The 27953-nt window shown below is 44.4% G+C and overlaps 1 protein-coding gene across 2 annotated transcripts in view; it reads left to right on the forward strand.

Annotated features, from left to right (window-relative positions):
- scaper (S-phase cyclin A-associated protein in the ER) overlaps window positions 1-27953 on the forward strand; it is a 330941-nt gene that overhangs the window by 254260 nt on the left and 48728 nt on the right. For both annotated transcript variants that reach the window (XM_067973526.1, XM_067973527.1), the window contains exons 26-28: window positions 11061-11216; window positions 23277-23514; window positions 26293-26442. In XM_067973526.1, coding sequence (XP_067829627.1) covers window positions 11061-11216; window positions 23277-23514; window positions 26293-26442 — 544 coding nt within the window. The remainder of the gene's footprint in view (window positions 1-11060; window positions 11217-23276; window positions 23515-26292; window positions 26443-27953) is intronic.

Raw genomic sequence — 27953 nt, forward strand, 5'->3', positions numbered from 1 at the left:
AGGACCTCACTCACACTTGGGTACTGGTACCTGTTGAACTGTGTTGCACCATGTGTCGCCATATTTAGGAGAATAGAAAGGTAAGCATTAGAATAACAGAATTTTGAAGCAAAGAAGGAGACCATTTGGCCCATCACAGCTGCACTGGCTCTCTAAACACTTAGGAATACTCTCCACTTAGTCCCATTCCCCAGTTTAGAGAGGAGGGGGAAAAAAACAGATAGAAAAATGAAAGTGATTGATCATATATCATGCAATCCCATCCTGCTCCAGTTTTAAAAATGTGGAATATAATCATATGACAACTTATCAATATAAAGTATTGTTAATATTTATATCTCAACAAGACAAAGAGATTCAGTCTGTACAGTATCTGATATACAGACTGTCAATTTAATGTACAATTTTGATAGACCCCATTTATGTATTTAAGCCACCTAGACCGTTTAATTCTCCCAAGTTTCTGAAGAATGAATTTTTAAATCGGATTTTTTTTTCTTTCAAAAAAAGCCACACAAACTTTCCTAACTTTTGTTTCTTACCTGAGCTGTGAAGGTAATTTCAGGCTGAATGAGATAGTCTTTGAATTGTGGACAAAAGAATGAAATGGACAGTAATTATCCCCCCCCCCCCTCAAGTCTCCATTGTGGTCTTTGCTCAATATTGTTCAGTGTATCCTGTGCAGGTAGTTCGAAGTAACGCATGGCAGCCGTAGCCAGGAGCATTCAGGAAGGCTGAGGTCAGAGTTCATGCAGTGTAAGCAACTGATTCTATAGTAAGGTGAGAAATGACTAAAGCAGACTTGGGTAGCCTGAGGGAAGGAAGTGAGTGAAACATCCGAGGCCCGAAACAATATTTGAAGTGACAAATCCAGTCCCATTCAGACATTGTTGAAGCTCTCTCTGTTAGTGTTAATTTGCACCATTGGGTTTTACACAATTACGAGCATTGTTTGGTAACAGTCAATTGAATATTTCAAGTTCTCATTGAGTTGGGGGAGGATAAAGGCTTCCCTCACATTTCTACTTTTAAAAAGTGCTTCCATACTGAATCGTGGGTAGCCTATTGCCATTCAACTGTTTCGGACTGGTCAGTCCTATTTTTGAGTGCGCTAAATAGAAATATCTAAAATATAAATCAGACACCAAAAATATATTTCTCCTATTTTTCTTCTATTTGTTTTTCTTATAAGGATAAAGTCACTGGTGCCACACTCCCAGTAAGGAGCCAAGCTTGAAAGGAACCTGGATCAGAGAATCAGTGCTGAAGTGTTGTAGCCCTTTCTCCGATCTATGCTCCCATTCAGCACAACTGCCTACTGGGAGTGTGGAATTGATGAATTTGCCCTTAAATATGGAGGCAGTTGATTATTAGGACTCTATGTTTTAATGGATTTTCATCAGCAGTAGTGGAAACATACAGTGACAACAACTCTATCCAGGATCCAGTACAGGAACATTCTTTAAGTACAGATGTGAGGGAAGCCTGTGCAAAAAGATGTGACCTCTTCCTCACTGAAAACTTAAAATATTAAAATGACCGAAACAAGACCAGTATTGGTGTAAATCCTAGTGGTACAAATCAGTGTTAATAGAGAGAAGCAAACATCAGACCTCAAGTCATAATCACACCCCCTATTCTGCCACCCTCCAGTTTTTTTTGCTTGCAAAAGATAATAACACTACTCCTGGCAAATAATCGCCTTCCCCAGCTCCACCAATATAAGGGCTGGAGTTTTCCGCTTCTGAACTCACCCATCTCCAATTCCCGCTCCAATAAAATGAAGGATAGGCAAATCATGGGCTGGTGAGTACACAAGTGGGAAACCACCCCATCAACATTTTTAATTTAATTTTTTTTTGAAACCAGGAGAAAGTGGAATGTAATATTTATGATTGCTTTCTGGTGTCTTTCAAAAAAAAAGTCGGGAGAAAATAAATTAGCTTTCTTAGAGGTAAACCTGAAGGCAGTTCCTAGCCGTTGTGCATCAATTAACTACAATTTTCTATGTGACTAATACTCCCCGTGCAACAAAGAAAGACAAAATAAGGGGGAGAAAAGTAACTGGGAGCAGATCAGGAAAAGAGCTGCAGAGAGAGATTTCCCATTCCTCTCTGCAAAAATGTTTGGTTGGATAAATTAGCATTTTATTAAGTGGGTTAATATACCAAGACTTGGTCTGTGCACACTCAATTATGTTGAATTGTCAGACCAGGAGCTGTTTACACTGCTTGGCCGGAACTCCAGTTCTTACATCCATGTGCTTGGCTCCAGGCATATGTAGAGAGCTTCACTTCAAACATTTAAAATTGAGATGTTTAGAGAGTATGACAGCAACATCCACGCTGCCTAAACATTTAAATCAACTGCAGGTATGTTTAAAAAGTACCCAGGAGGTCCAGTAAACCTCCTGCTCATGTTTAAATCCGATTTGACACCACACTTAAGTTCCTCTCGATCCACTGCCATACTGAAGCAGAGTAAGACTATCACTATTTAGCAAGCAACACTAAAGTTGTAGTATAAACGCACCCTTAGCTAATTTCAATCAGGGCAGCTTTTGGAAGGTGGGGTAATACTGGTTAGTGGGTACCATTGGCCTTGGTGAACCAAGGCTAGAAAGGGAGGAAAAATCAGACAAGTTACCCATTCCTAATCCTGTGACCACGACTGGAAATAATGGGCTCGATTTTACCAGCGGGTTTCGTGTGCGTTTCCAGCGGGGGGGCCCCGAAAATCCCGATATCCAGGCACGTGACCGGATCGCGCCACGATCCCGCCCACTTCCGGGTTCCCCGATGACGTGCGGGGGTGCGTGCGTAGCCCCCGCTGGTGGGAATCCCGCAGGCAATTAAAGCCAGCGGGATGCCACTTGAGTGTATTTATTTCGCTTGTTCAGGTCATTAACTGACCTGATTAAGGGACTGTGTGTGATTTTGGAGAAACATGGGACTGTTTCACACACTGGGGGAAACAGTCCTAGTTGAACTGGACGTGTTGCAGCCGTCAGCCTGTGGCAGTTGCAAAGGTCCATTTGACAGGGGTGGGGGGGTGGGGGGGAGACCCTCACCCATTGCAGGAGGCCGCTCTGTCACTTGGGACAAAGTGTGGCCTCCACCACCCCCCTCCTGACGGTCAAAGTCACCAACCTGCACACTCACCCCGGGGTCCGGAGACATGTGCCTACCTTGCGGACCCCCTCAGATGTACATATCGCGGATGGGGGCCGCCGTAGCTGCAGTCATGACCTCCTCGGAGGGCGCACAACATCGCCAGCCTCGCCATCCACGCCGACCACCTCTGACACGTGGAGCTCCACAACAGAGTGCTGTGACACATCCACCTGTACAGCAGGAGGGAGGGCTACCGCAGAGAGAGACGCGTCGCAGAGGGCACTACCCTCGCCACAGGGTCCACAGACCGAGGCGCAGCTCCCCGGACCTCTCCGAGCAGCAGTGCACACGGAGGCGCAGATTCACTCGACATGTAGTCATGGAGATCTGCAGCCTCTTTCATGCCGAGCTGCTCCTGGCTGGCCCCAGCACCATCTGCTTACCTGTCGCTGCCAAAGTCACCACTGCCCTCCACAACTTCTCCTCCGCATCCTTCCAGGGTGCAGCCGGGTACACCGCCGATGTCTCTCAGTCGTCTGCGCGGAAGAGCCCTGCAAATACACCTGCACCTACTCTGCAGTAACACAATGGGTGGCATCAGTGGTGGGTCCTCATAGTGATACCCAGGAGCGGGCATTATTGCACAAAACAGACAGGATTCGCGGAGACATAGCAGTGGTGGTGCCAATATAATGTGTGATGTGAGTTGTTCTGAAATTCAATATAGGTAACACCCATGACAAACCCTCAAACACTCTTGTGCATCCCCTTCATGCTCACGACACGTTTGCCTTACGCTGCCTACTGCACATATGTGATGCATGCCCTGTGGCTGCAGCACAGGTGGTGGCAGGTTGAGTGAGGCTGGCCGTGAGGGAGATGCACGAGAGGGTGAGTATGGGATAGAGCCATGAGATTATATGAGGATTGGGTTGCGTGTTAGTGGCGGGGTGAGTACTCGCGAGGTGAGTAGGTGCAGGTAAGATGAGGATGAGGTTTGAGTGGGTATGAGGGGTGATGTGACAGAGTGGTGTAGGCGGTGCCGAAGGAGATGTGGGGTGGGGGCAGTGTTGTGGCAGACGGAGTGTAGGGGAAAGACTACGTGTTCTCACTGTGGCTGACCTACTGCGGTCATTGGAGCGCCTCCTGCACTGTATGCAGGTGAGCGATATGTTGGTGGTGCAGGTGAGATCCTCTGCCACCTCGAGCCAGGCCTTCTTGGTGGCAGAGGCAGGCCGCTTCCTCCCGCCCACCGGGTGGAAGAGCTCTGTCCACCCCCTCCTCCTCACCCCATCTGATGATACCTGGGGTGAGGCATCATTAAACTGGGAGCAGCCTTCCCCCTGGGCTGCTCCATGCTGTAATGTGTTCTATTGGTTGTAGCATCTGTCAGTGGAGGACTGCCCCTTTAACTGGAGAGCCTCCAGCTGACAGATCGTACTGCGCATGCGCAGCCCGCCCGACGCGCAGACCAGCAGCGCGGAGCCCGGAGGAGCAGGTAATTGGATCCAATTAGTGCGTTGCCTGCTACGATCGTGCGGGCAACCCACTAATTTCACCGAGCGTGTTGACCACGCTCCCGAAACCCAACCCGCCGGAAACCCGGAGGCCTGGTAAAATCGGGCCCAATATGTTTGTGGATGTCAGGAGAGGGACAGGCTTGGCTGTGATTGCCCCAAATTAAGAATAACCATTTGAACGAGGCACCAACAAGTTGCCAGAGCAGTGGAACAATACCCCAGCCGGAGTCAACACTTTCAGAAGAGATGGGATGAAAATTGGAGCAAAAAATGAAGATGTCAACAAGAAAAGAACTACCATGTAATGTAGTTGTGGAAAATAATTGGATGAATGCGAAAGAAATATGCAGAATAAAGGTGGGAGGTCTGCTGATTAATGGGTCTGTACTGTGAAGGTGTCGGGTGAACTGTCTAATACCTGCGGCATTGCAGCGGATGGGCAGGACATAGAACTGCCATAGAAACTGTGACAGAGTGAAGATGCAATTAGAAGTGATTTGTTGTAGGCTTTGGGCGGTGAGAGAATGCAGTTTGACTCAGTCACAAATAGACAAATTAGAAATGGTATAATGACAAGTCTGTCTGGAAAGGCTACCTACTAGGAAAAGTATTGGGTTTCCTTTTGGGTGTTTTGGGTACAAATTACAGGATAACGTTTTGCATTAAATGACCAGGCTTTTGGCTTTTAAAAAAAAGCTTTTGTCCTTGGAGAGAGATAAACTGTTCTTTCAACTGTCTCAAAATCGAATTGCCTCCTTTGTTGACCAAGCTGTTTTTTAATGTGAGTTTTTTCCCAGAGGATGAAAAAAAAAACAACTCCTTGGCCTGTTGAAACACAGCATTAGTTCAAGTCCCACTCTACTAAAAACTTTCTCCCTCCTCCTCTCCCCCACCCCACTTCAGAAATCGCTGGGGTACAGTTCCATAGGTATCACTAGCAAAAGAAAAGAAAGACTTGCATTTATATAGCACCTTTCACAACCTCAGGCTGTCCCAAAGCGCTTTACAGCCAATGAAGTATTTTTGAAATGTTGTCACTGTTGTAATGTAGGAAATGCAGCAGCCAATTTAAACAGAGCAGGGTCCCACAAACAGCTATTTGATAACGACCAGATAATCTGTTATAGTGATGTTGGTTGAGGGATAAATATTGGCCAGGACACCGAGGAGAACTCCCCTGCTCTTTTGCGAAATAATGCCATGGGATCTTTTACATCCTCCTGATAGGGCAGACGGGACCTTGGTTTAACATCTCATCCGAAAGATGGCACCTCCAGTAGTGTAGCACTCCTGTGTTCAAGTCTCTGGAGTGGGACTTGAACCCATAACTTTCTGACTCGGAGGCGAGAGTGCTACCACTGTGCTACCGAGGCTGACCCCCTGGGATATTTTGGCTAAATGGTGACTCTTCAAGTGTGAGTCTTGACATTGAGTGTCAACAAGCTATTCAACAGTTGGAGGGCATCTCAGCCAACTCAAACCTCTCCTTAGTAGACATCCCCAAATGCACACTGTCCTGCAGAAGGTCACTGGATGGCAACCAGCAACGGGCACCCTGGCTGATTTATTTTCCCCTTGCTGGCTCAGGGGCACGTTTTCACAACTCCTCCCCACTCAACACAAGCTAAAAGAATGAAAATTTGGTGTCGCTAACCCTTTTTGTCTTTAAGTTGTATGCAGCAATACATTTGTCACGGATAAGTCTATGAATTCCGTTTGCTGTTTCAATGGCTAGTTCGATAGATGTGAAAGCAAAGGATGGTTTCTTCACCTTCATTTGCAAGGCAGTTGAGTTTGTCCACAAATGACACTGTAAAATAATCACTGGATGTTGCTGATAGCAAACGATATCCATTATCTTTTCCGGCTTTGTATACACGCCATATTCAATAAAATTCCAGATCTAATCATCATTTCTTGATTAGTTGAAAATGTTTACACATTGGACTCGTACTGGTAGGTAGAGCAGTCTCGATGCTCCCCATGACTTGCATTGGTATTGTAGGGCGTTGTCATCTCCAGCTGTTATACTGGAATCAACACCACATTGCTCCAGTTCATGACACCTTTTCCACTGGGTCTCAGTGGAGCGAGTGCACTAAGTGACAGTTTCATTCTGGGAGGCCACAGGATGGCTAGTGTCGGAAATTGAAAAATGTTACACTATTGCACTCTGCTGTAGAAGGGGGGCGGTGAGGAAGGTGGTGCATTTTAGAATTGCTGTCCTCTGTTGAGATATCATAACAAAGCCAAAGTGCCTATTCCAGTGGTTCAGGTGGATATTAAAGATCCTACTGATCCTATGATCCTAGTGTCCAGGCCTCCGTTCCTCCTTAAACCAACACCCTCATTCATCACATTACTGTTTGCGGTATCTTGCTGTATGCAAAGTGGCTGCTGCATTTGCCTAAATAACAAGTCATTGCATTTCATTGTTTGTGAAGTATTCTTTTTCTTCCCTTCCCCCTCCCTAAAGCACATTGGGATATTTTCTACATTAAAGGCACTATATAACAGCAAATTACTGTTGTTTCTGAGAAATACAAATATAAGTCTTTCTTAAAAATAAATGCCACTACCAGTAGAAGGTGGAGACAATGAGAGATAAGAGAGATAAATGACAGAGGTAGTTGGATAAAGAACTAGCTGCTGTTTTGTGACGATGACTGAGTTTGGAATGGAATTAAAGCCAAGCATTGACCTCAGACCTTTCATTAGTTCACATATATCTCTCTTATTTTAAACACTTTGAAGTTTCATCTGTTTTTTTGTTCCTCCAGTCCAAGTGCCCTCTGCTTACTTGCTTTGAAAGTTTGTCATGCAATTGCAGCCTCTTTTGGGGGGTGGGAGGGGAGGGGAGCTGAACTGCCACAAATTCTCACAGTGCGTTACAAGTGGTGAGGGGAGCTGAGCGTATATCCTGAATAAACAGGCCATCTCGATTTCTCCTTCAAACTGCAATAGACGTTCTGTCTCAAAACTCTTCATCAAATACTCTGGCCAAGAATTGACTGTGTGTGTGTCAGGTGTGGGGAAGCAGTTTTTTAAAATCTAATTTTCTCTACGAGAAGCATTGATTTATGTCAGATAACAGTTCCACAGGTGCAATTCCCCCTTTTTCCTGACTCTCAATGTGGGACAGTTCCATGGATGCAATTCCCCCTTTTTCCTGACTCATACAGTGGGGACAGTTCCATGGATGCAATTCCCCCTTTTTCCTGACTCACACTGTGGGACAGTTCCATGGATGCAATTCCCCCTTTTTCCTGACTCACACTGTGGGACAGTTCCATGGATGCAATTCCCCCTTTTTCCTGACTCTCACTGTGGGACAGTTCCATGGATGCAATTCCCCCTTTTTCCTGACTCACACTGTGGGACAGTTCCATGGATGCAATTCCCCCTTTTTCCTGACTCACACTGTGGGACAGTTCCATGGATGCAATTCCCCCTTTTTCCTGACTCACACTGTGGGACAGTTCCATGGATGCAATTTCCCCCTTTTTCCTGACTCACACTGTGGGACAGTTCCATGGATGCAATTCCCCCTTTTTCCTGACTCACACTGTGGGACAGTTCCATGGATGCAATTCCCCCTTTTTCCTGACTTACACTGTGGGATAGTTCCATGGATGCAATTCCCTCTTTTTCCTGACTCACAATGTGGGACAGTTCCATGGATGCAATTCCCCCTTTTTCCTGACTTGTGCTGGAATGCTTTTTTTTCCAGCTATCCTTTTTCTCTTGCCCAAGTGGCCATTCTTTAAAGTGTGAGAAGGCAGTGAACCTAGTTAGCCACAGTGGACATCACAGCCAAACCCAATCCTTTACCACCATTTACCAGCACACTTTCCTGAAGAAATCACTGGATAGCATCCATAGCCTGAACAATGGCTGCTTTTCTCTTCTCCCCTTTCCTAGTCCAGAATTGTAACGTCCTACCTGCTCCTGCAGCTGACATCAGCTAACTTGGCACAGGTGAGAAATCAAACTTAAAACCTTCTGGTTCCCTAACAAATTTTCTAAGAACAACCACTGTAGCTCTACAAGGTATGATACTGATTTTGATGAGCTGACTAGTAGTTGTTTGTCAACTTTAGAAATTATAATGCAAAAAATAAAATGATTAATTTCTAACCTTTCAAGTACTGTGATAGCATTTTTCCACAATTTCTAAACTTTGAGGAGTCATAGAGTCATAGAGTTATACAGCACGGATAGAGGCCCTTCGGCCCATCGTGTCCGCGCCGGCCATCAGCCCTGTCTACTCTAATCCCATATTCCAGCATTTGGTCCGTAGCCTTGTATGCTATGGCATTTCAAGTGCTCATCCAAATGCTTCTTGAATGTTGTGAGGGTTCCTGCCTCCACAACCCTTTCAGGCAGTGAGTTCCAGACTCCAACCACCCTCTGGGTGAAAAAGTTCTTTCTCAAATCCCCTCTAAACCTCCCGCCTTTTACCTTGAATCTATGTCCCCTTGTTATAGTACCCTCAACGAAGGGAAAAAGCTCCTTAGTATCCATCCTATCTGTGCCCCTCATAATTTTGTACACCTCAATCATGTCCCCCCTCAGCCTCCTCTGCTCCAAGGAAAACAAACCCAATCTTCCCAGTCTCTCTTCATAGCTGAAGCGCTCCAGCCCTGGTAACATCCTGGTGAATCTCCTCTGCACCCTCTCCAAAGCGATCACATCCTTCCTGTAGTGTGGCGACCAGAACTGCACACAGTACTCCAGCTGTGGCCTAACCAGTGTTTTATACAGCTCCATCATAACCTCCTTGCTCTTATATTCTATGCCTCGGCTAATAAAGGCAAGTATCCCATATGCCTTCTTTACCACCTTATCTACCTGTTCCACCGCCTTCAGGGATCTGTGAACTTGCACACCAAGATCCCTCTGACCCTCTGTCTTGCCTAGGGTCCTCCCATTCATTGTGTATTCCCTTGCCTTGTTAGTCCCTCCAAAGTGCATCACCTCGCACTTTTCCGGGTTAAATTCCATTTGCCACTGTTCCGCCCATCTGACCAACCCATCTATATCGTCCTGCAGACTGAGGCTATCCTCCTCGCTATTTACCACCCTACCAATTTTTGTATCATCAGCGAACTTACTGATCATACCTTTTACATTCATATCCAAGTCATTAATGTAGACCACAAACAGCAAGGGACCCAGCACCGATACCTGTGGTACCCCACTGGCCACAGGCTTCCAGTCACAAAAACAACCTTCGACCATCACCCTCTGCCTTCTGCCACTAAGCCAGTTTTGTATCCAAAGTGCCACAGCACCCTGGATTCCATGGGCTAGTACCTTCTTGACCAGTCTCCTGTGGGGGACTTTATCGAAGGCCTTACTGAAATCCATGTATACCACATCCACTGCGTTACCCTCATCCACACGCCTAGTCACCCCCTCAAAAAATTCAATCAAATTAGTCAGACATGATCTTCCCTTGACAAAGCCACGTTGACTATCCCTGATTAATCCTTGCTTCACCAAGTGGAGACTAATTTTGTCCTTCAGAATTTTTTCCAATAATTTTCCTACCACTGATGTTAGGCTCACTGGCCTGTAGTTCCCTGGTTTTTCCCTACTCCCCTTCTTGAATAATGGTATTACATTAGCGGTTCTCCAGTCCTCTGGCACATCCCCTGTGGCCAGAGAGGTTCTGAATATATGTGTCAGAGCCCCCGCAATCTCCTCCTTTGCCTCACACAGTAGCCTGGGATACATTTCGTCCGGGCCTGGGGATTTATCCATTTTTAGGCCTGCTAAAACCGCCAATACCTCCTCCCGCTCGATGTTAATATGTTCGAGTATATCACAGTCCCCCTGCCGTATTTCTATGTCTACATCGTCCTTCTCCATAGTGAAAACAGATGCAAAAAATTCATTTAGAACCCCTCCTACATCTGCCGGCTCCACACACAGATTGCCATTTTTGTCCCTAATGGGCCCTATTTTTTCCCTAGTCATCCTCTTACCCTTAATATACTTATAAAACATCTTAAAATTATATTCAATTAGTCGATCTTCTGTGGTGATACACATGGGGAGTCAAGACCAGGTATAGTCTTCAGGTAAAGTAGGTTTAAAGCATGGGGGAATAATTGGACTGGGATGCACGGATGTAATTCAGTCTCCATTTTAAAGTGATATGTTCTGTCCTTAATTTTATATTTCCCTTATAAATTCCTATGTCCACATTTATAAGGGAAAATACCTATGTAAACTTGTCACACTCTAATTACACCCTCCCAAATTTACATAGGCTGTTTCCATTCTAAGTATGGGCATAGGGAATTTATAATGAAAAACGATAACAAGGGTGTGCACAGACTTAAAATTTTTAATATATTACTTAGATATGCATTTAACTGTTCTGGCCTACCCTAATGTAGTTCTTTCTATTTATTCTTAGCTATGTGGTATATACTGGACTCACCGATAAGCTGCATGGCTGTTTCCTCTCCATACAAGGGCCCGTTGATGAGCAACCTAAGACTGCCTCCTTTCTGCAAAATGTTACAGCCCTGCTGCACAGCATGTGCCGGCTTTGCTTTGCTATTGTCAATCGGTAAGTGACTGGGTGATTTAACAATTGCTGGAACTGTTCTCCAAATGCATAGCAGCTTTCAAATTCTAATTCTTCAAGATGAAAATTTCTTTATGTCTTGTCCAAGTCTAACTCACAGCTACCACTTCAGTGTCTTAGTCCTTCTTCATCTATTGCCCTCTTTTGCCTCACTATTTTGACCTCAAATAGAATTCCCACATCTCCTCCATTGCCAAGGCTACTTCCAAGAAGCTTGATTTGCACTATTTTTTGCCAAACACTTGTTTTTCCTTATCACTAGTCCTAGCATCACTGAGGCTGATTGTCATGTTCCTACATCTGACCTGATTAAGATCAACCAACTCAGCACAGACCAGAAATTGAACCCGAGAAGTTCTGTTGTGCTATATTGGATAGTGTCTTTATCCACTAGGCAATTGGGAGAGAATAGGAAATGTTTTGTTTTTGTGATTATCATCATTTCTGCATTGAAATTAAACAGCCAAGACCATATTATCTCAATGAAGTAGTGAGTTATTTAGTCACCTATCGGTCAGTTTGCCCCATGATTAAATGAGGCATAACTGTAGCTATTTTCAGGCATTTTGAAGTATTTTGTTTAAAACAACTCTAACAGTTGATTATGAAATAGCAAAAGATTATGCATCAACTATTGCAATTGTTGCTTTGCGTAGGTAAAAATATGATCAACACAGCGGCTTCTTTCAATGATATTGTCATGTTTATAAGTAACGGACGGACTAAGAACAAAGATCACATTCCAAACAGTCATTTGTAGAAAAATATTTACTCTCTAGATTTTAAGCCCAGTGACAGATAGTAATAGATAAACGAGCAGTCACAATACTGAGTGCTTAGTGCTTTAAATGCTTGCTGTGCATCCCGTGTTCTGCTTAGTGCTATTTGCCTTTTTAAGTGCTTTTTTTTAATTATTTGCCAGTTTTGTCCCCCTCTCCCCTTCTGTCCTGAAGGAGGTAACTCATTAGAAACTACAATTCCATGGGCACTGGTCACAGTCTGGTACTTCACCCAAGTAGCCATGCTCTATGTATAAGCCTAGACAGTGAGAGTTGGCAGGCAGTTCAACCACAAAGGACATCGCAACCAAACCCAATCCTGTCCTCACTTAAAGTCCATGCACACACGCACAAGCACATTGAAACATTGGATTATGATCAGCATCAGGAACCTCAGCTGACTTTTCCCCTCCCTATCCCAGGGGTGCTGAGGCCAGCTATAGAATCTGTCCTTCTTTCAAATGTGTTCCCCAGATGTGGATGATACTGGCATGGTCACATTTAGAGCTCACTCGTTGCCCTCAAGAAGTGGTACTGGGCCTCCTTCTAGAATCGCTGCAGTCTTTGTGGTGTTGGTGCTCCCACAGTAGTGTTAGGCAGGGGATTCCAGGATATGGACCCAGTGGAAATGAAAAAAAACGCAATATATGTCCATATCAAGATGGTGTGCAACTTGGAGTTGATGGTGTTCCCATGATGTTGCGACTCTTGTCCTTCTTGGTGGTGGAAGCCATGGGGCTAGGAGGTGCTGTTGAAGTCAGCTTTGTGAGTTGGTGAAACCCCAACTGGGAACACTACTCACAGTATCATGGAGCAAATATTCTTCAGTGGATTCCTTTGGCTAACACTACCCCAATGCCTCTCATCCGCTGTTCACTGAATAAAATAGATGTATGGGTTGCTTGACAGAAGGCCCCCTTGAAGTATATGTACATTTAAAAATTTTTTAAAAAGATATAAAGATTATCTACAGATATAAATATCTACTCACAGTTATCCACTCTTTAACGAGTATCACATATGTATTTGTCTCTCGATTGTCCTGTTTTAATTGGGCCATCTTGATATTAAAAATGCTGCAGGGAAAAATAGCAGCAGCACACAAGACTCCCAAGCAGCCAAAATCATTTTTTGACTCCGGTTCCACAGAAAGCAACACTCCCACCCCAAGCATTAATCTGAATTCCACCCTTTCGACACACTGCAGGTGGAGAGCTATTAATACACGCAATATTACAGCTATTGCCTTTTTTGTTTATTTGTAGTTATGACTTGACTTCCACAGATGACATTATAAGTAGCTAGTTTCTTGTCAATCTTTTACCAACACTGCTATTATCACATTGGGGATCGTACTTCACGTCACTCACACATCAACTTGAGCTGCGATAAACAGTACAGAACTGGCTGTTCTGATGGCCCAGCAGGTACAGCTGGTGTGTAACTGAGCCAAACAGATCAGAGGACCCTTGGATTGATTCAATCATCAGACTTTACTGAGTTAGCTATTCTCAGCCTGGGCAGCAGTAGAGACCCAACTATTAGTCTCATTTCCCCTGGATTTAGGAGGGAGAAATTAGTTATCTGGCCATGCCTGCTGTAAATTGCTGTGTGAGCGTTGGGCAATGACAGGATCAGGCGTGATTGTGGTGGCCTTTATGATCAAATAGCTTGCTGACACTCGCTGACTGGGCTCATGCATAAAAAGAAAATGACCACAGGCAAAGTACCAAAGGGCATTTGATGTACTAAAAGATGAGCAAGGTAGCAAAGGACGGCCAATGTCCTTAAAAGCATATCAAAGCAAGCATCAGAACTATCACGGAGGGAGAAAATTGGAAAAAGGTTTTAAAAAATTCTTCTGTAACTTTTTTTCTCTTTAAATGTGGTAGTTAATACAGTAATTGTTGTTATTCCACATTCCAACAGCCAGTGAAGTTTGCCTTAAGCTGAAGTCTTGATAAGTCAAGGCTTATCTTACCTCTACTTACATATCCATTCCAGTATATAGATTGAAATCCCTGGGGGCAATTGTTACTGTAATTGTATGTTTTATATCAACTGGTGTTCTGTTTGTTTTGAGTAGCTGAGATTACATGGAGAATATTGAATATGTGGAAGCGATTACTGATTGAGGGGTTCACATGATTTATATACAGGGAATAAATGGATACCTGGAATGATTGCAAGGCAGTAATAGAGTCATAGAGTTATACAGCACAGATAGAGGCCCTTCGGCCCATCGTGTCCGCGCCGGCCATCAAGCCCTGTCTACTCTAATCCCATATTCCAGCATTTGGTCCGTAGCCTTGTATGCTATGGCATTTCAAGTGCTCATCCAAATGCTTCTTGAATGTTGTGAGGGTTCCTGCCTCCACAACCCTTTCAGGTAGTGAGTTCCAGACTCCAACCACCCTCTGGGTGAAAAAGTTCTTTCTCAAATCCCCTCTAAACCTCCCGCCTTTTACCTTGAATCTATGCCCCCTTGTTATAGAACCCTCAACGAAGGGAAAAAGCTCCTTAGTATCCATCCTATCTGTGCCCCTCATAATTTTGTACACCTCAATCATGTCCCCCCTCAGCCTCCTCTGCTCCAAGGAAAACAAACCCAATCTTCCCAGTCTCTCTTCATAGCTGAAGCGCTCCAGCCCTGGTAACATCCTGGTGAATCTCCTCTGCACCCTCTTCAAAGCGATCACATCCTTCCTGTAGTGTGGCGACCAGAACTGCACACAGTACTCCAGCTGTGGCCTAACCAGTGTTTTATACAGCTCCATCATAACCTCCTTGCTCTTATATTCTATGCCTCGGCTAATAAAGGCAAGTATCCCATATGCCTTCTTTACCACCTTATCTACCTGTTCCGCCGCCTTCAGGCCCCTCCCTGTCCTTTTCCATGACCACCTTAAATCTCACCGAATTATGGTCACTGTCACCAAAGTGCTCACCTACTAGCACTTCTTCCACTTGGCCGGCCACATTCCCTAGAATTAGGTCCAGTACCGCCCCCTCTTCTACATGCTGGCTCAAAAAGCTCTCCTGGATGCACGTTAAGAATTTTGTACCCTCTAAGCATTTTACACTCTGAGTATCCCAGTTAATATTGGGGAAGTTGAAATCCCCCACTATTATTACCCTATTATTTGCACAATTTTCTGAGATTTGCCTACATATCTGTTCCTCTATCTCCCCCTGACTGTTTGGGGGCCTATAGTACACTCCCATCAAAGTGCTTGCCCCCTTTTTGTTTTTAAGCTCCACCCATATGGCCTCATTAGAGGAACCTGATAATATATCATCCCTCCTTATGGCAGTAATTGATTCCTTAATTAATATTGCGACCCCCCCTCCTCTTATATCTCCCCCTCTGTCTCGCCTGAAGATTCTGTACCCCGGAATATTGAGCTGCCAGTCTTGCCCCTCCCTCAACCATGTCTCTGTGATAGCAACAATATCATACTCCCATGTGTTTATCAACACCTTCAGTTCATCCACCTTATTCGCAAGACTCCTTGCATTAAAATAGATGCCATCCAGCCTTGCCCTCACATATTTGCCCTGTCTTCCAAGCTGACTTGTTTTTTTCTCTATATTTGGCTGCACATCACCCCCTATTGTAGCTCCACTCTGTATCCCATCCCCCTGCCAAGTTAGTTTAAACACCCCCCAACAGTGCTAGCAAACCTCCCCACAAGGATATTTGTCCCGCTCTGGTTCAGGTGCAACCCGTCCGACTTGTACAAGTCCCACCTTCCCCAGAAGCAGGCCCAGTGATCCAGGAAACTGAAACCCTCCCTCCTGCACCAACTCTTCAGCCACGCATTCATCTGTTCTATCCTCCTATTTCTATACTCACTAGCCCGTGGCACTGGGAGTAATCCAGAGATTACAACCTTTGAGGTCCTGCTCTTTAATCTGCTACCTAGCTCCCTAAATTCTTGATGCAGGTTCTCATCTCCCTTCCTACCTATGTCGTTGGTCCCAATGTGGACCACGACCTCTGCCTGCTCACCCTCCCCCTTGAGAATGCCCTGTAGCCGCTCAGTGACATCCATGACCCTGGCACCAGGGAGGCAACAAACCATCCTGGAGTCACGTTTACAGCCACAGAAACGCCTGTCTGTTCCCCTTACGATAGAATCCCCTACCACTATAGCTCTTCCACTCTTTTTCCTCCCAGCCTGTGCAGCAGAGCTACCCCTGGTGCCAGGAAGTTGGCTGCTGCTGCCTTCCCCTGATAAGTCATCCCCCTCAACAATATCCAAAGCGGTATATTTGTTTGAGAGGGGGACGGCCACAGGGGACCCCTGCACTGCCTGCCTGCTCCTCTTACTCTGCCTGGTGGTCACCCAATTACTTCCTGCCTGTACAACCTTTACCTGCGGTGTGACCATCTCACTAAACGTGCTATCCACGACGTTCTCAGCATCGCGAATGCTCCATAATGAATCCATCCACAGCTCCAGTGCCGCAATGCGGTTTGTCAGTAGCTGCAGCTGGATACATTTCCCGCACTCATGGTCGTCAGGGACACCGGAAGGGTCCCTGATTTCCCACATAGAGCAGGAAGAGCATAACACGGGGCTGGGCTGTCCTGACATGACTTACCCTTTAACTAATTAATTCAAATTAAATGAATCCCACCAATTTCACTTCAATTAAAAGGTATACTCAAGGGCCCTTGCTGAACAGCAGTCCCCCACGACACAACAGAGACCCGAGAATCCACAAACTCTAACCTTAGACAAATTCAGCAGGAAAATACTCACCAGCCAATCACTTACCTCTTCCTTGGTGACGTCCCACTTGGATTACTTTTTGCTTCTTATTTATCTTAGGTCCAGGAGTTAAGTCCCTGTGATGTCGCACAGTAGTTGTCTCTTGGTGCAGGTCTGCTGCTGCTTTTATTCCACAATCTCAGTCTTCTACTCTCAGGTCCACTACCGCTCTGCAGGAAAAGTTTGGAAAAGCAAGGCAAAGCAGCACCTCCTTCCCCCACTTCACCAAACTCCCACACTTACCGAACTCTCAGCACACTGTGTATATCCGCACACCGTGCAGTCCGCACTGACAGGCCCCTGTATTTCTCAGACTCTGGTGATTTTGTATGGAGGATAAAATATACCTGGAATTCAGTGCAATGTAATGTAATCTCAGGTTTAAACCATGTAAACAATAAAAACCAATTTTGAGTGGATTATAACCATCGTTTGAACCCCAAGATTAGATTACTCCCTGTCGAAATAATTCCATGGGATTCTCTTTTTTTAATATATGCATCTATACTGCAAAGCTTTTTACCCCAGTTTTCTTCCATTCTTTACTGAAGGCACTGAGTCTCACCAGAATATGGTTCAACTGGAATCGGCAGCCAAGATCATTCTTCATGTGTGAGCAAGGACAGAAGTGTCAGTAGGCTATTTGATAATGGAGGGCATCACAGCTCAACAGGGTTTCTACATCTCTCCCACTCCCTCTTCTCTCTCTCTCCCCCATCGTCACCCCCTGTTTTCTCTCTCTCTTCATACTTTTTCTCTTATTCCCTTCTCTTGTCTCTTCCTATTCTCTCTTTCTATATCCTTCTCTCTCTCTTCCCCCCCCCACCTTATCTGTCTTCCTCTTCTCTCTTTTCCACGCATATAATAGGGACTTCCTCTCTCTCTCTCTTGTTCCTGGTACAACTAGGTTTTTCTTTTCTCTCTTTTCCTATCCCCTCTGAATAGTTCCATTCTGTGCCTGTCTCCCTTCTCTCCACCCCCCCTCCCCAACCCACTTGTCCTTCTTGGTACTTTCAACAGACTCCATTTCCCTTCCTTGCCAACAGCCTCTCACCCTCCCTGCCGCCCTCTCCCTCTCTTCCTTTCCCCTTACCTGGGCCACAGAACTACTGAAATAAATAAATAAATTCTGTAATTTATTCATCAGAGATGGAGTCCTCCGCATGCACATATTGGTGCTGTCCTTGTTATATGCAGTGGCTCCTGGGAACTGTAGTCTCACATCAGAGACAGACTCGGGGAACTGTGAACAGAGAGAGTCAGCTGGCCATGAAGTACGGGGGCGGAGGAAGTGCCTGGAGTTTAGGGGGGTCTGACGGAGTGTGTTGCGCATTTTGTGGAGGGTTGGGGAAGTTATTGTCGACAAGCTCAGTTTGTGATTTTTTTTTTTGTCAATTTGTTATACGTTTGTTTTGTATAAATGTTACCTTATGGGTAATGGGGTGGGGCGAGTTGAAGAACTGTCATGGTGGCTGTATCTTGGAGAATTGTTTTGCTGGAATTTGAATGGATAGATTTGTTTTGAGCTAGGATGTGATCAGCGAGAAGGGTTTGACACAATATAATTGATGAATGCTAAAAATAGAAAAAACTAGTTCGGCCCTGAAATTATGCCATGGGATTCTTTGGTCTGAACACTTAATGCGTCCATCTAAAATTTGTCTGACCACTTTTTTAAAACAGGTTAGTGCCTTCCCTAAAATAATGGAGAGAAGAATTTCAGATGAACATATTAAGTATTGATACAGTAGTATCACACTGCATGACTTCAGGTCCACAGGGATGTTGACACACTTGATATTCACAACAGAAGCGAGAACATTTATTGTCAATTCTACCTAAGTGAATTTTTCCGTTAAGTGAACGCCGAAAATAACATTTTGGGAAATGGTACATGAGTAATTTGGGACATGATATGTGGTAAGTGTATCATGCTTGGGAGGAACAGGTGACTTTGGACCTATGGTTTCCAAAGCTCTCCACTACTGGGGATTTTCCTTGCCTGTTGTAGACTAATTAATAGAGATTGATTACCATGTTTAGTCAACAATTCCATTATTGTTGTATCATGCAACTACCAGGCTGGTAGAAGGCAAACTAAATGGGCTTTCTTCATGTAGCAATTCCTTTAAATAGAAATAGAAAATAATTTGATATTTTCAATCAACAATCATCGCATTCAATCCCATTAATGCAGCCATTAAGCCATTTCAACTCTTCACTCCAGTTACGCAAATACCAATTTTTGATTCCAGCCAGCTTCTGTATAACATGTGGGAGAGGGAGAGATAACTGAAGATGAATCCAGGTAGATTCCAAAAACAGGGTTTGCAGAAGACTAGAAAGAGAAACAATATCCATCTCAATCCTGGTCTTAGTCCCAACAACTCCCTTGCTGACCTGCCTGCTCCAAGGTGCCAAACAGTTTAAAAGCAAGCATTGAGGCAAGCACCTGTTGCGACTTATGGATGAGAGAGAGATGATGTCCAGGGTCTAGGGCCAGTAGAGAGCAGATAGAGGTCAGGGCTGGGTGGGGGAACCAAACCCTTGCAGGGCACAGTGGGCTGAGGCTAGGTTTTATGAGTAAGCAGACAAATTGAGAACACTTGTGGGAATTATAGGGGGCCTAAAGTGTGAAAGCTAAGGAGCATTTGGGGGGCAGAACTGGAAGCGCTTAAACAAAGACATCCTGAGACTTTTAACAATCTACCAACTCTGGAATTTTGGAACTTCATTAATTAGAAGTTGTTTTTGTTTGAATTATTGCGTAGTTCGAATTGAGCAATTGAAATAAAACAGCATAGGAGGCATTTTTGTTTGGAAAAAAATGAATTAACATTCAATTTGAATTGAACAATTTTGAATTAAAAGGAATTGACTGCACTTGACTGATCAATATGAGTATAAAATGTGTTAAATTATTATAATTGTAACTGGGACTGAGGTCAAATGAATTTGCTTCTGTCCACTGATGGGAGCACAGAAATTTGGAGAGAATGTAATCGAGGACCAAGAAGCAAGTCACAAATTTCTCATCAGTTATTGAGCAATGCAGAAAATGATAGTTAACTCTTCTTTTGAGCTTCTGCATACTAGGGTTAGAGTTATAGGTTACAGCAGTGTTTGAGAGTGTCACAAGCAGGTAAGATTTCAATCTGCAGACTTCATTGATTGCTGCAGAGTGTTGAATGAAGAGAAGAGAATTTGTGAAATAAAAGTAAAGAAATCTAGTAAAAATTATCAGTTAGAGGCATAAGGAGTCCATTATCCTGCAAGAGGTTGACTTTCCCACTTGTCCATTCATCTCATCGTTGATTTTTTACAACGATTACCACATTAATCCCCCTGCTAAAACTTGGTAGTCCTCATAATATGACCCAAGGACTGTTTGTGGCCTACATCCCTTCTTCTGTGGCCCTCAGTGCACCTATATTTCTTCATTCATGACCCACCCAGCTGTTGGATGTTCCCAGAACTGAAATGTTGAAATATTAACAAATTAATAATTATCAGCCTGTTTTCATTCCCAGTGATGGTCGCTCATCAGTTTCATCTGCCTTATCTCAGTAGCCAGTCTTCAGCATGAAGGTCCATACTTTCTAGTTTTCTCCCCTCCTTTCCTGAAGGTATAATTCTTGCTGGGGTACAGTTCCTGGGCACCAGCAGCACTCCAGTGCCTCACCTGAGCAGCCATTCTTCAAGTGTGAGCCTAGACAGTGAGTGTTGACAGGCTTGAGCACAAATCCAGGCTGACACTCCAGGGCAGTACTGAGGCAGTGCTGCATTGTCGGAGGTGCTGTCTTTCGGATGAGACATTAAACCGAGGCCCCATCTGCCCTCTCAGGTGAACGTTAAAGATCCCAGGGCACTATTTCAAAGAGCAGGGGAGTTCTCCCTGGTGTCCTGGCCAATATTTATCCCTCAACCAACATCACTTTAAAAAAAAATTATCTGGTCATTATCACCTTGCTGTTTGTGGGATCTTGCTGTGTGCAAATTGGCTGTCGCGTTTCCTACATTACAACAGTGCCTACACTTCAAAAGTACTTCATTGGCTGCAAAGCACTTTAGGACGTCCTGAGGTCATGAAAGGCGCTGTAGAAATGCAAATCTTTTTATTTGATGTTGTTTTCAAAGCTGATTCTGCAGTGGATCCACATCACTCCCACCCTGTTACTACAGCAAACTGGTGTTAAACAAACATAAATCCTCATTTGAAACTCATCAAACAAGCTCAGGCCCATTAGTCTGAAGCAAAATCTGTGTGAGTGGCATCAAGTGTTAACCCCTGATCCTTCGTGGCTCCAGTGGAAACAGCTGAGTGCCGACTGACATTGCGAGTGACACAATAGGTGATGTTGGGTGGGGGCAGGGAATTTGACTTATTCGGTCTGTTTACCTTAAGGAGCAGTGTTCGCAGGTTTTGCTCCTTGTACGTTTACAAGGGCTATTAAAAAAAAGTTGCCAATGCAACATTTGAAAAAAACTTGAAGATTTGATTTATTTGGTACACTTGATCTATGGTTTAAAGGGTTTTTCGTCTTAATGGGGAAATGTTCAAGTTGGGCAGTAGTTAAGACACTATAGTTTGCCTTAGTGCCCCAGGGTTCCTACTCCTGGTCGCTATCCAGTGACTCCAGTGAAAAGCACTCCCAGAGTTAGTGATTGAAGCAGAGACCATGTCAACATTTAGGAGTAGACTGGATTGGTAATTGAAGGAAAGGGGAATAAAAGGACATGGGATTAAGACTATTGCCCGTGCAGAGGATAAACACCAATACGGACTGTTCGGGCCGAATGGCTTGTTTCCACGTTGTAATGTCATGTAATTCCTGTATTAAGGTGTGTGCACACGTGATGTGTGTGCACATCAGCTGAGGACAAGGTTGGGCCTGGCTGTAACACTCTTCACAGGAGAATAGGCTGTTGATGCTCATTGTCTAGCGTCACACGTGAAAGATGGTCAGTTGGATGAAGTACCACTGGACTGCTAGTGTTGATGAAACAGGGCACCAGCACACATCAGTACCTTCAGGAGAGATGGGGAGACAACAGATAAAGAAAGAGGAAATGTAACACACCCTCATTGTTTAGGAACCAGCACAGTTTTTTTAAATTTGGAAACCATTTCTCCCCGTCTCCAGGTCAATTGGATTGACAGTTGTGGTAGTGATCCAATTTATTGCATCTGTTGCTGTGTGACTCACAGCCTGAGAAACAGGGTCACACTGCAGGAACGCTGGCCTGTCTGTTCTCTCTTTCCTCATACTCCCTTCACAAATCCCTCTGTGGCTTCACTGAACCCTACTCCTGCAACCTCCTCCAGCCCCATGTCCCAGTAATCACCCTCCGATCGTGGACTTACTGTGTGTCCCCCATCTGCTCCTCCATCGGTGGCAAAACCTTCACGCAACATGCCTCTGCACTTTAGAATTCTCCTCCAGGCTTCATCTCTCCCCTGCTTCAAAAGCCTCCTTAAAACATACCTCTTCTAACCTCGGTCACCTCCCCTAACTGTCCTCCAAACTCATACTTGATGAGAATCTCTCTCACTTCCTTCCCCCAACTATCTGAAACACCTTAGCATGTTTTGCCACATTGAAGACACTATTTCAAGCTAAGTTATTTTATGTTCAACCAGGTACAGTAAAGATATCCTCTGCCTCATCCTAACATCTGCTTGTAACAAAATGCCTCATTATGGCGTCATTATACTACAGTTAATGGTTTAGACATGGAACTGTTGTAATTTAGCCTATGACAATGACAGGGGGCTGGCATGCCCAAGTTACACTCGTTATTTCTCTGCTCACCAGCTTCCAAATGTTGGTTGAATTTTAATATCCCTTTAGCTGCCTGTTTAAAATTAAGAAGTGTCAAAATGAAGTTTTAAAAACTTCTTTATCTTTGCTTTGCACTAGGTTCTAGTTATGCTGCAGCAGATGTAATGGCAGAGCAGCGTGAGACTATCTGGTGGAGGTGGTATCACATCTCTTGATTAAGTGTGCTTCAAATAACTCCACAACTAAACTACATCATGTAGATTGTGTTGATAGGAAGCTAAAGCCGCTTCACAAACTGTCCAATATAACTGATGCAGTCATGACCAGAGGGGAGATGAGGAGAATTGTTTTTACACAATGAGTTATTATGATCTGGAATTCAATGCCTGAAAGGGCGGTGGAAGCAGATTCAATAGTAACTTTCAAAAGGGAATTGGATACATACTTAAAAAGGAAAAATTTGCGGGGCTATGGGGAAAGAGCAGGGGGAGTGGGACTAATTGGATAGCTCTTTCAAAGACCCAGCACAGGCATGATGGGCTGAATGGCTTATTTCTGTGCTGCATGATTCTATGACCCCCCTACATGAAATAAATTGTTGCTTGACTAGTCAAACTTCATTATTTCTGGTGCATTTTAACTCCCTGGTACACCATTACTTTTATCCTGGTCAGTTAATCTGTTGTTATGTTCTTTTGGCAGATCACACGGTATATTTGAGAACAAAAAGCAGGACCCCACGGGTCTAACCACAGCACTGCAGTCTACTGAGCTGGTGGGTGTTCTCAACATGCTTTACTGCATCCTCCTTCATGGTACAGTCCCGGACCACAACACCTCCACACCTGGAGAAACCTACCCGCAGAACACCATTCACATTGCGATCCAGAGTCTTCGCTTCCTGAACAGTTTTGCATTTTTGGATCTTCCCACTTTTCAGGTGAGATAAGCTTTGTTATCTGCGAAATGCAGATTGAGAAAAATGCTAATTAAAAACCTGAAACTATGACTATTTCTGGAGCTGTAATATTTCCTCGTTATTAAAACCATGTGTATATCCAGAATGGAGTGAGTTAATTGTTATGGTAAGTTTTAAAAATTAGATAGGTGAATCTGGGTGTATAAACCATTAGTTGTGGTACAGTGTTGTACTGATCGGAAATGTCCCAGATTCATACCTTGGTCTGTGCTACAATAGCTGACCTCGACTGGATTGGTGGCTGCGATGCTATAATTGGCCTCCCCCACCCCCTGGACCAGGGAGGGGAAAAGCAACCAGTGTACCTGCAGCTGATTGCTATCCAATGACTCCTGCTGGAAAGTGCGCATGTAGTACATTCAGCCCCTCGAGCCTGTTCTGCCCTTCAGTGAAATCATGGCTGATCTGTATCTTAACTCTATATACTCACCTTTGTTCCATATTCCTTGATATCCTTACCCATTCAAGTAAGTACTAAAAAAAAATTAATTACGCTTCACTGAAATCCTATTGACAACACCGATATCTCGTAATATCACCTATTTCTGTAAATATTACTGTGGAGATTTGAGAATACTGCTGGTGTTCCCTCTCTCATACCAATGGATAATAAACAAGCTCCAGATTTTCCCGTTGCACTGTGGAGCCCCAAGGAAGCACGGGGTCATCAATAAGTAGTTGTCCTCTTGTACACAAACATTCAGGACCTCTGCCTTCCTGCTATCATTAAGGGTTAGACTTGGGGCACTGGGTCAAAGCACAGGGTGGACAGCAGCAATTAAAATGGGAGCCAGTGCCAAGCATACTTTGAGTGAGTAATGGAGACGCAATCCCTAACACTAAACATTGGTAAAACAGTTGTTTCATTATTAAGATGTCCAAGACATGATGAATTGCAGTATTTCTTAAAACCCTTTTTTAAAAAATATATTTAATTAGTCAACCCAAAAAATAGTGGCATAAGGCCATTATTCCCTATGAATAAAATGCTTGGCTTATGGTGCATAACTAAATGCCTATCCCTTGACCAGGTTTCTGAAGCCCCAGTATGATGGCAGTAGACCTATCTTTGCTAAGTTCCGCTGGCTCACTGCGCCCCAGAATTCAATTTAAAAGGATTTTATCCTCCTCCTCAAATCCCCTAAGGCCTTGATGCAAACTATATGAGCGATCTTCAGTTTTATACATCACTGCCTGCACCATCAGTTTCTCTGATTCCCCAGATCTCTGACTCCAGATTGCTGCTTGTTCACACTCTGCCGCCCCCCTCCCCCTCTCCCCGGTCTCCATTCCACATCGTTGCCCAGTCTTTCAGCCACAACGTTCCTGCCCTCTGGAATTCTGCCCCCATACCACTCTGGCCTGTTACTTCCCTCCCTGCCTTCAGAAACCTCATAAAACCCCTTCTTCGACTGTGCCTTTGGTCTGTTTCCTGTCCGCCCTCCTAAATGCCCTCCCTTTATTGCTTTCTCCTTCTTGTTAAGTGCTCTAAGATGCTTCTTCAGGCACTTTATATTGGGTGAGAACTGCACTAGCTCCACTGGATTCCCAAAACTTGGGCCCCATGCAATCTGCTGTCAGGCAAATGTAAGACTGCTGGCACTCACTTAAGATGGGCTGACAGGAAGGCTTGGTTCTAGTAGGTTTTCAACAAAGAAGTTTCCAGTCTTGGTGAGTCCCAGCTGGACTCCAAATGCACAGGACCTGTACTTCGGGAACTGGCGCAATATAAAAATACTAAACAAATGAACTTTGTAATTTAAAAATGAAATGGATAGATGGCTTGCAGTCATAATAAGATGAGCACCAGCCACAACCCCAAAAACCCAGTGACTGCCAGCCCATCACACTTAATCACCTAATTGGAAAATTTGATCTATTTATTTCTCTCTATTTCAATTGTTCTTAGTTACAGAAAATTCTCTTGCACTACAATTAAAGTAGTGTGTGCATGGTATAATACAAATGGTACACTCTGTAGTAACCTTCACTGAGCACTTTGGATTATGGATGACATGTAGACCAATGGCAGTGGTGCTAGTATATACTGCTATGTTCGCCAACTGTGTCAGCAGTGCTGGGTTTTGGATATTCTGCCAGAGCTTCTAAATCACATTCCCATTGAGTGGGAGACACTTGAGGGCCGATTTTAACTCTGGCCGCGAATCTGGCGGGAAGCACACATGATGGCGCCAATGTGAGGGTACATACTAGCACTTAGGGCTAGAGGAGGTAGCAGAGGTGGGGAAGGCTGTACAGATAATATCTGGCCTGTTCAGGATTACATTTCTGCACCCAGATTTTCTAAATTGATTCAGTAGTTTTGCGGGATTAGGTACAGTGTTCCTGATTGAACGGCAATGCAGGAAACTCTGCAAAATGTGTACTACCTCTTATTGACTCCCCATAACCCATTTACAAATCCCTCCACATATCCCACCCTATTTCAGCGTCGTCCTCCAGTCTTAAGTCCCAAGCAAGAGTTAGTGACTTCGGTGGGGGGAGAGAAAATTAGGTGAGGGGGGAGAAAAGAAACTGATGGTGATGAATGAAAAATCAGCCAAATAGGTGAATAACAATGGAGTTTCCCCAAATTCCAATGGAAGATTAGTCTTGTCAATCTGCAATTTGTGTGGATTGAGCTATTTATAACCTACTCGCAAACACAGACACGAGCTTCTTTATTCAGCTTGGGGCTGTGCTTGATTTACTCTTTCTCCATCCTTTTCTTTCCGATAGGCTGTGTGTGGCGCTGAGGGCCTCTCTCTGGCATTCCGCCACATTGTCAGTTCGCTGCTGTGGTACTGTTACCATCATACCTGTGAGGACCTGCTCCATGAGGTCATCGTCTGCGTGGGGTATTTTACCGTAAATCACCCTGACAATCAGGTAAGCAATAATTCAAGAGCGCAAAAAATATGGACAGCTTTCCTCCAATCAAATGATAACAAAATACCAGCTGCAATTTTAGTCTAAGCATTTCTGAAAGATTACCATGGCATTATTTACTGATTTGCTTCAATGAAGTAATTGTTTTGGTATCATTTCCCCTGACACTTATTTAAATATTCATAATTTTCACTTTCTTTCCTTACACAAGCCTTTTTTTTTGTTGTTAGTGTTTTAAGTGAGGGTGAAAGAAATTCTTAACTCTTCCCAGGAACTTTGGAATAAATCACAGAGGTGGAGGTCATTACTTCTCCAGGGTTACCATGTTCCGAGTAGCCACCAGGATGTCTTGTGAGTTTGTGCAGATTTGTAGTGAAGTCGTACCAAGCTTCTATCTTCCCTTCAATTTTCTCCACTGGTCCCCTGAATCTCCTTTGTGACATGGTAGCTAATGGATTGTCGCCAAAACCCAACTGGTTCACTAATGTCCTTAAGGGATGGGAACCTGCCACACCCTTACTTGGTCTGGCCTCCACACATGATTCCAGTTCCACACTATGCTACTGACTCTTAGTGCCCTCTGAAGTGCCTGCTTAAGAAAGACGACAACCACCAGGCAATAAATACGGCCAGTGTCACCCACATCCTGAAAGTAAGTAGGGAAAAAAAGAGAAAATCTTCACTCCTGAAGATGTTGACCCCCTGCTGAGGCACAGTTCCACTGCCATAGGCTACCTATCAGTACTTTGCCCAAGTGGCTATTCTTCATGTATGACCTAAGATACTGCGTGTCAATGGATATTCAACCACAGAGGAAGTCACAACTGAGCCCAAAATGCTCTCATCTTAAATCTCATCCGAAATCCACATAAAACACAGCGAGCCATTTGATAGCGATCAGGAGTGTGAATCCTGGTCGACTTCCTCCGCCCCAACCCCGGCCCCCTCTCCACCCCCTCAGAGGAGAGTTGTAGCACCTCAGATCAGCTAACTCAGCACACACTTGGGATCAGACCTGGGAGCTTCCTGTCTGTCTGGTCCGGACCCGCATTAGAAGTACATTTACAAAGTGAGCCATCAAAAAGCTCCCCTATCAGGTCTTTAGGTATAATGATCCCGCATTAGATTAAGTTGCCAGGTTATATCCGGTTCACACAAAATTAAGGCAAACCCACAAATATTAATGATTTAGAGATGGTCACAAGGGCAAAGTGTTTATCGTTTGTACCCCTCCTAAAATCAAACCATTAAAGAGATTTCAGGTTATCTTTCTCCCTCCTCCCCCCCCACTCCCCCCCCCCAATCCCATTTCAAGCCCCATGACAGGATTTCAAGTTCATAATCTACGCTGACACTTCAATGCAGTACTGGTTGGGTTGTTATGCTGAAGTCCCCTCTACCTGTTGAGGTGGACGGTAAAGATCCAAAGGCACTATTTGAAGAAGAGCAGAGTGTCTTCCTGGTGTCCTCGTTAACATTCCTCTCTCAGCCATTACCACCAAAAACAATAA

Source organism: Heptranchias perlo, chromosome 38, assembly GCF_035084215.1.
Source record: "Heptranchias perlo isolate sHepPer1 chromosome 38, sHepPer1.hap1, whole genome shotgun sequence".
NCBI lineage: Eukaryota > Metazoa > Chordata > Chondrichthyes > Hexanchiformes > Hexanchidae > Heptranchias > Heptranchias perlo.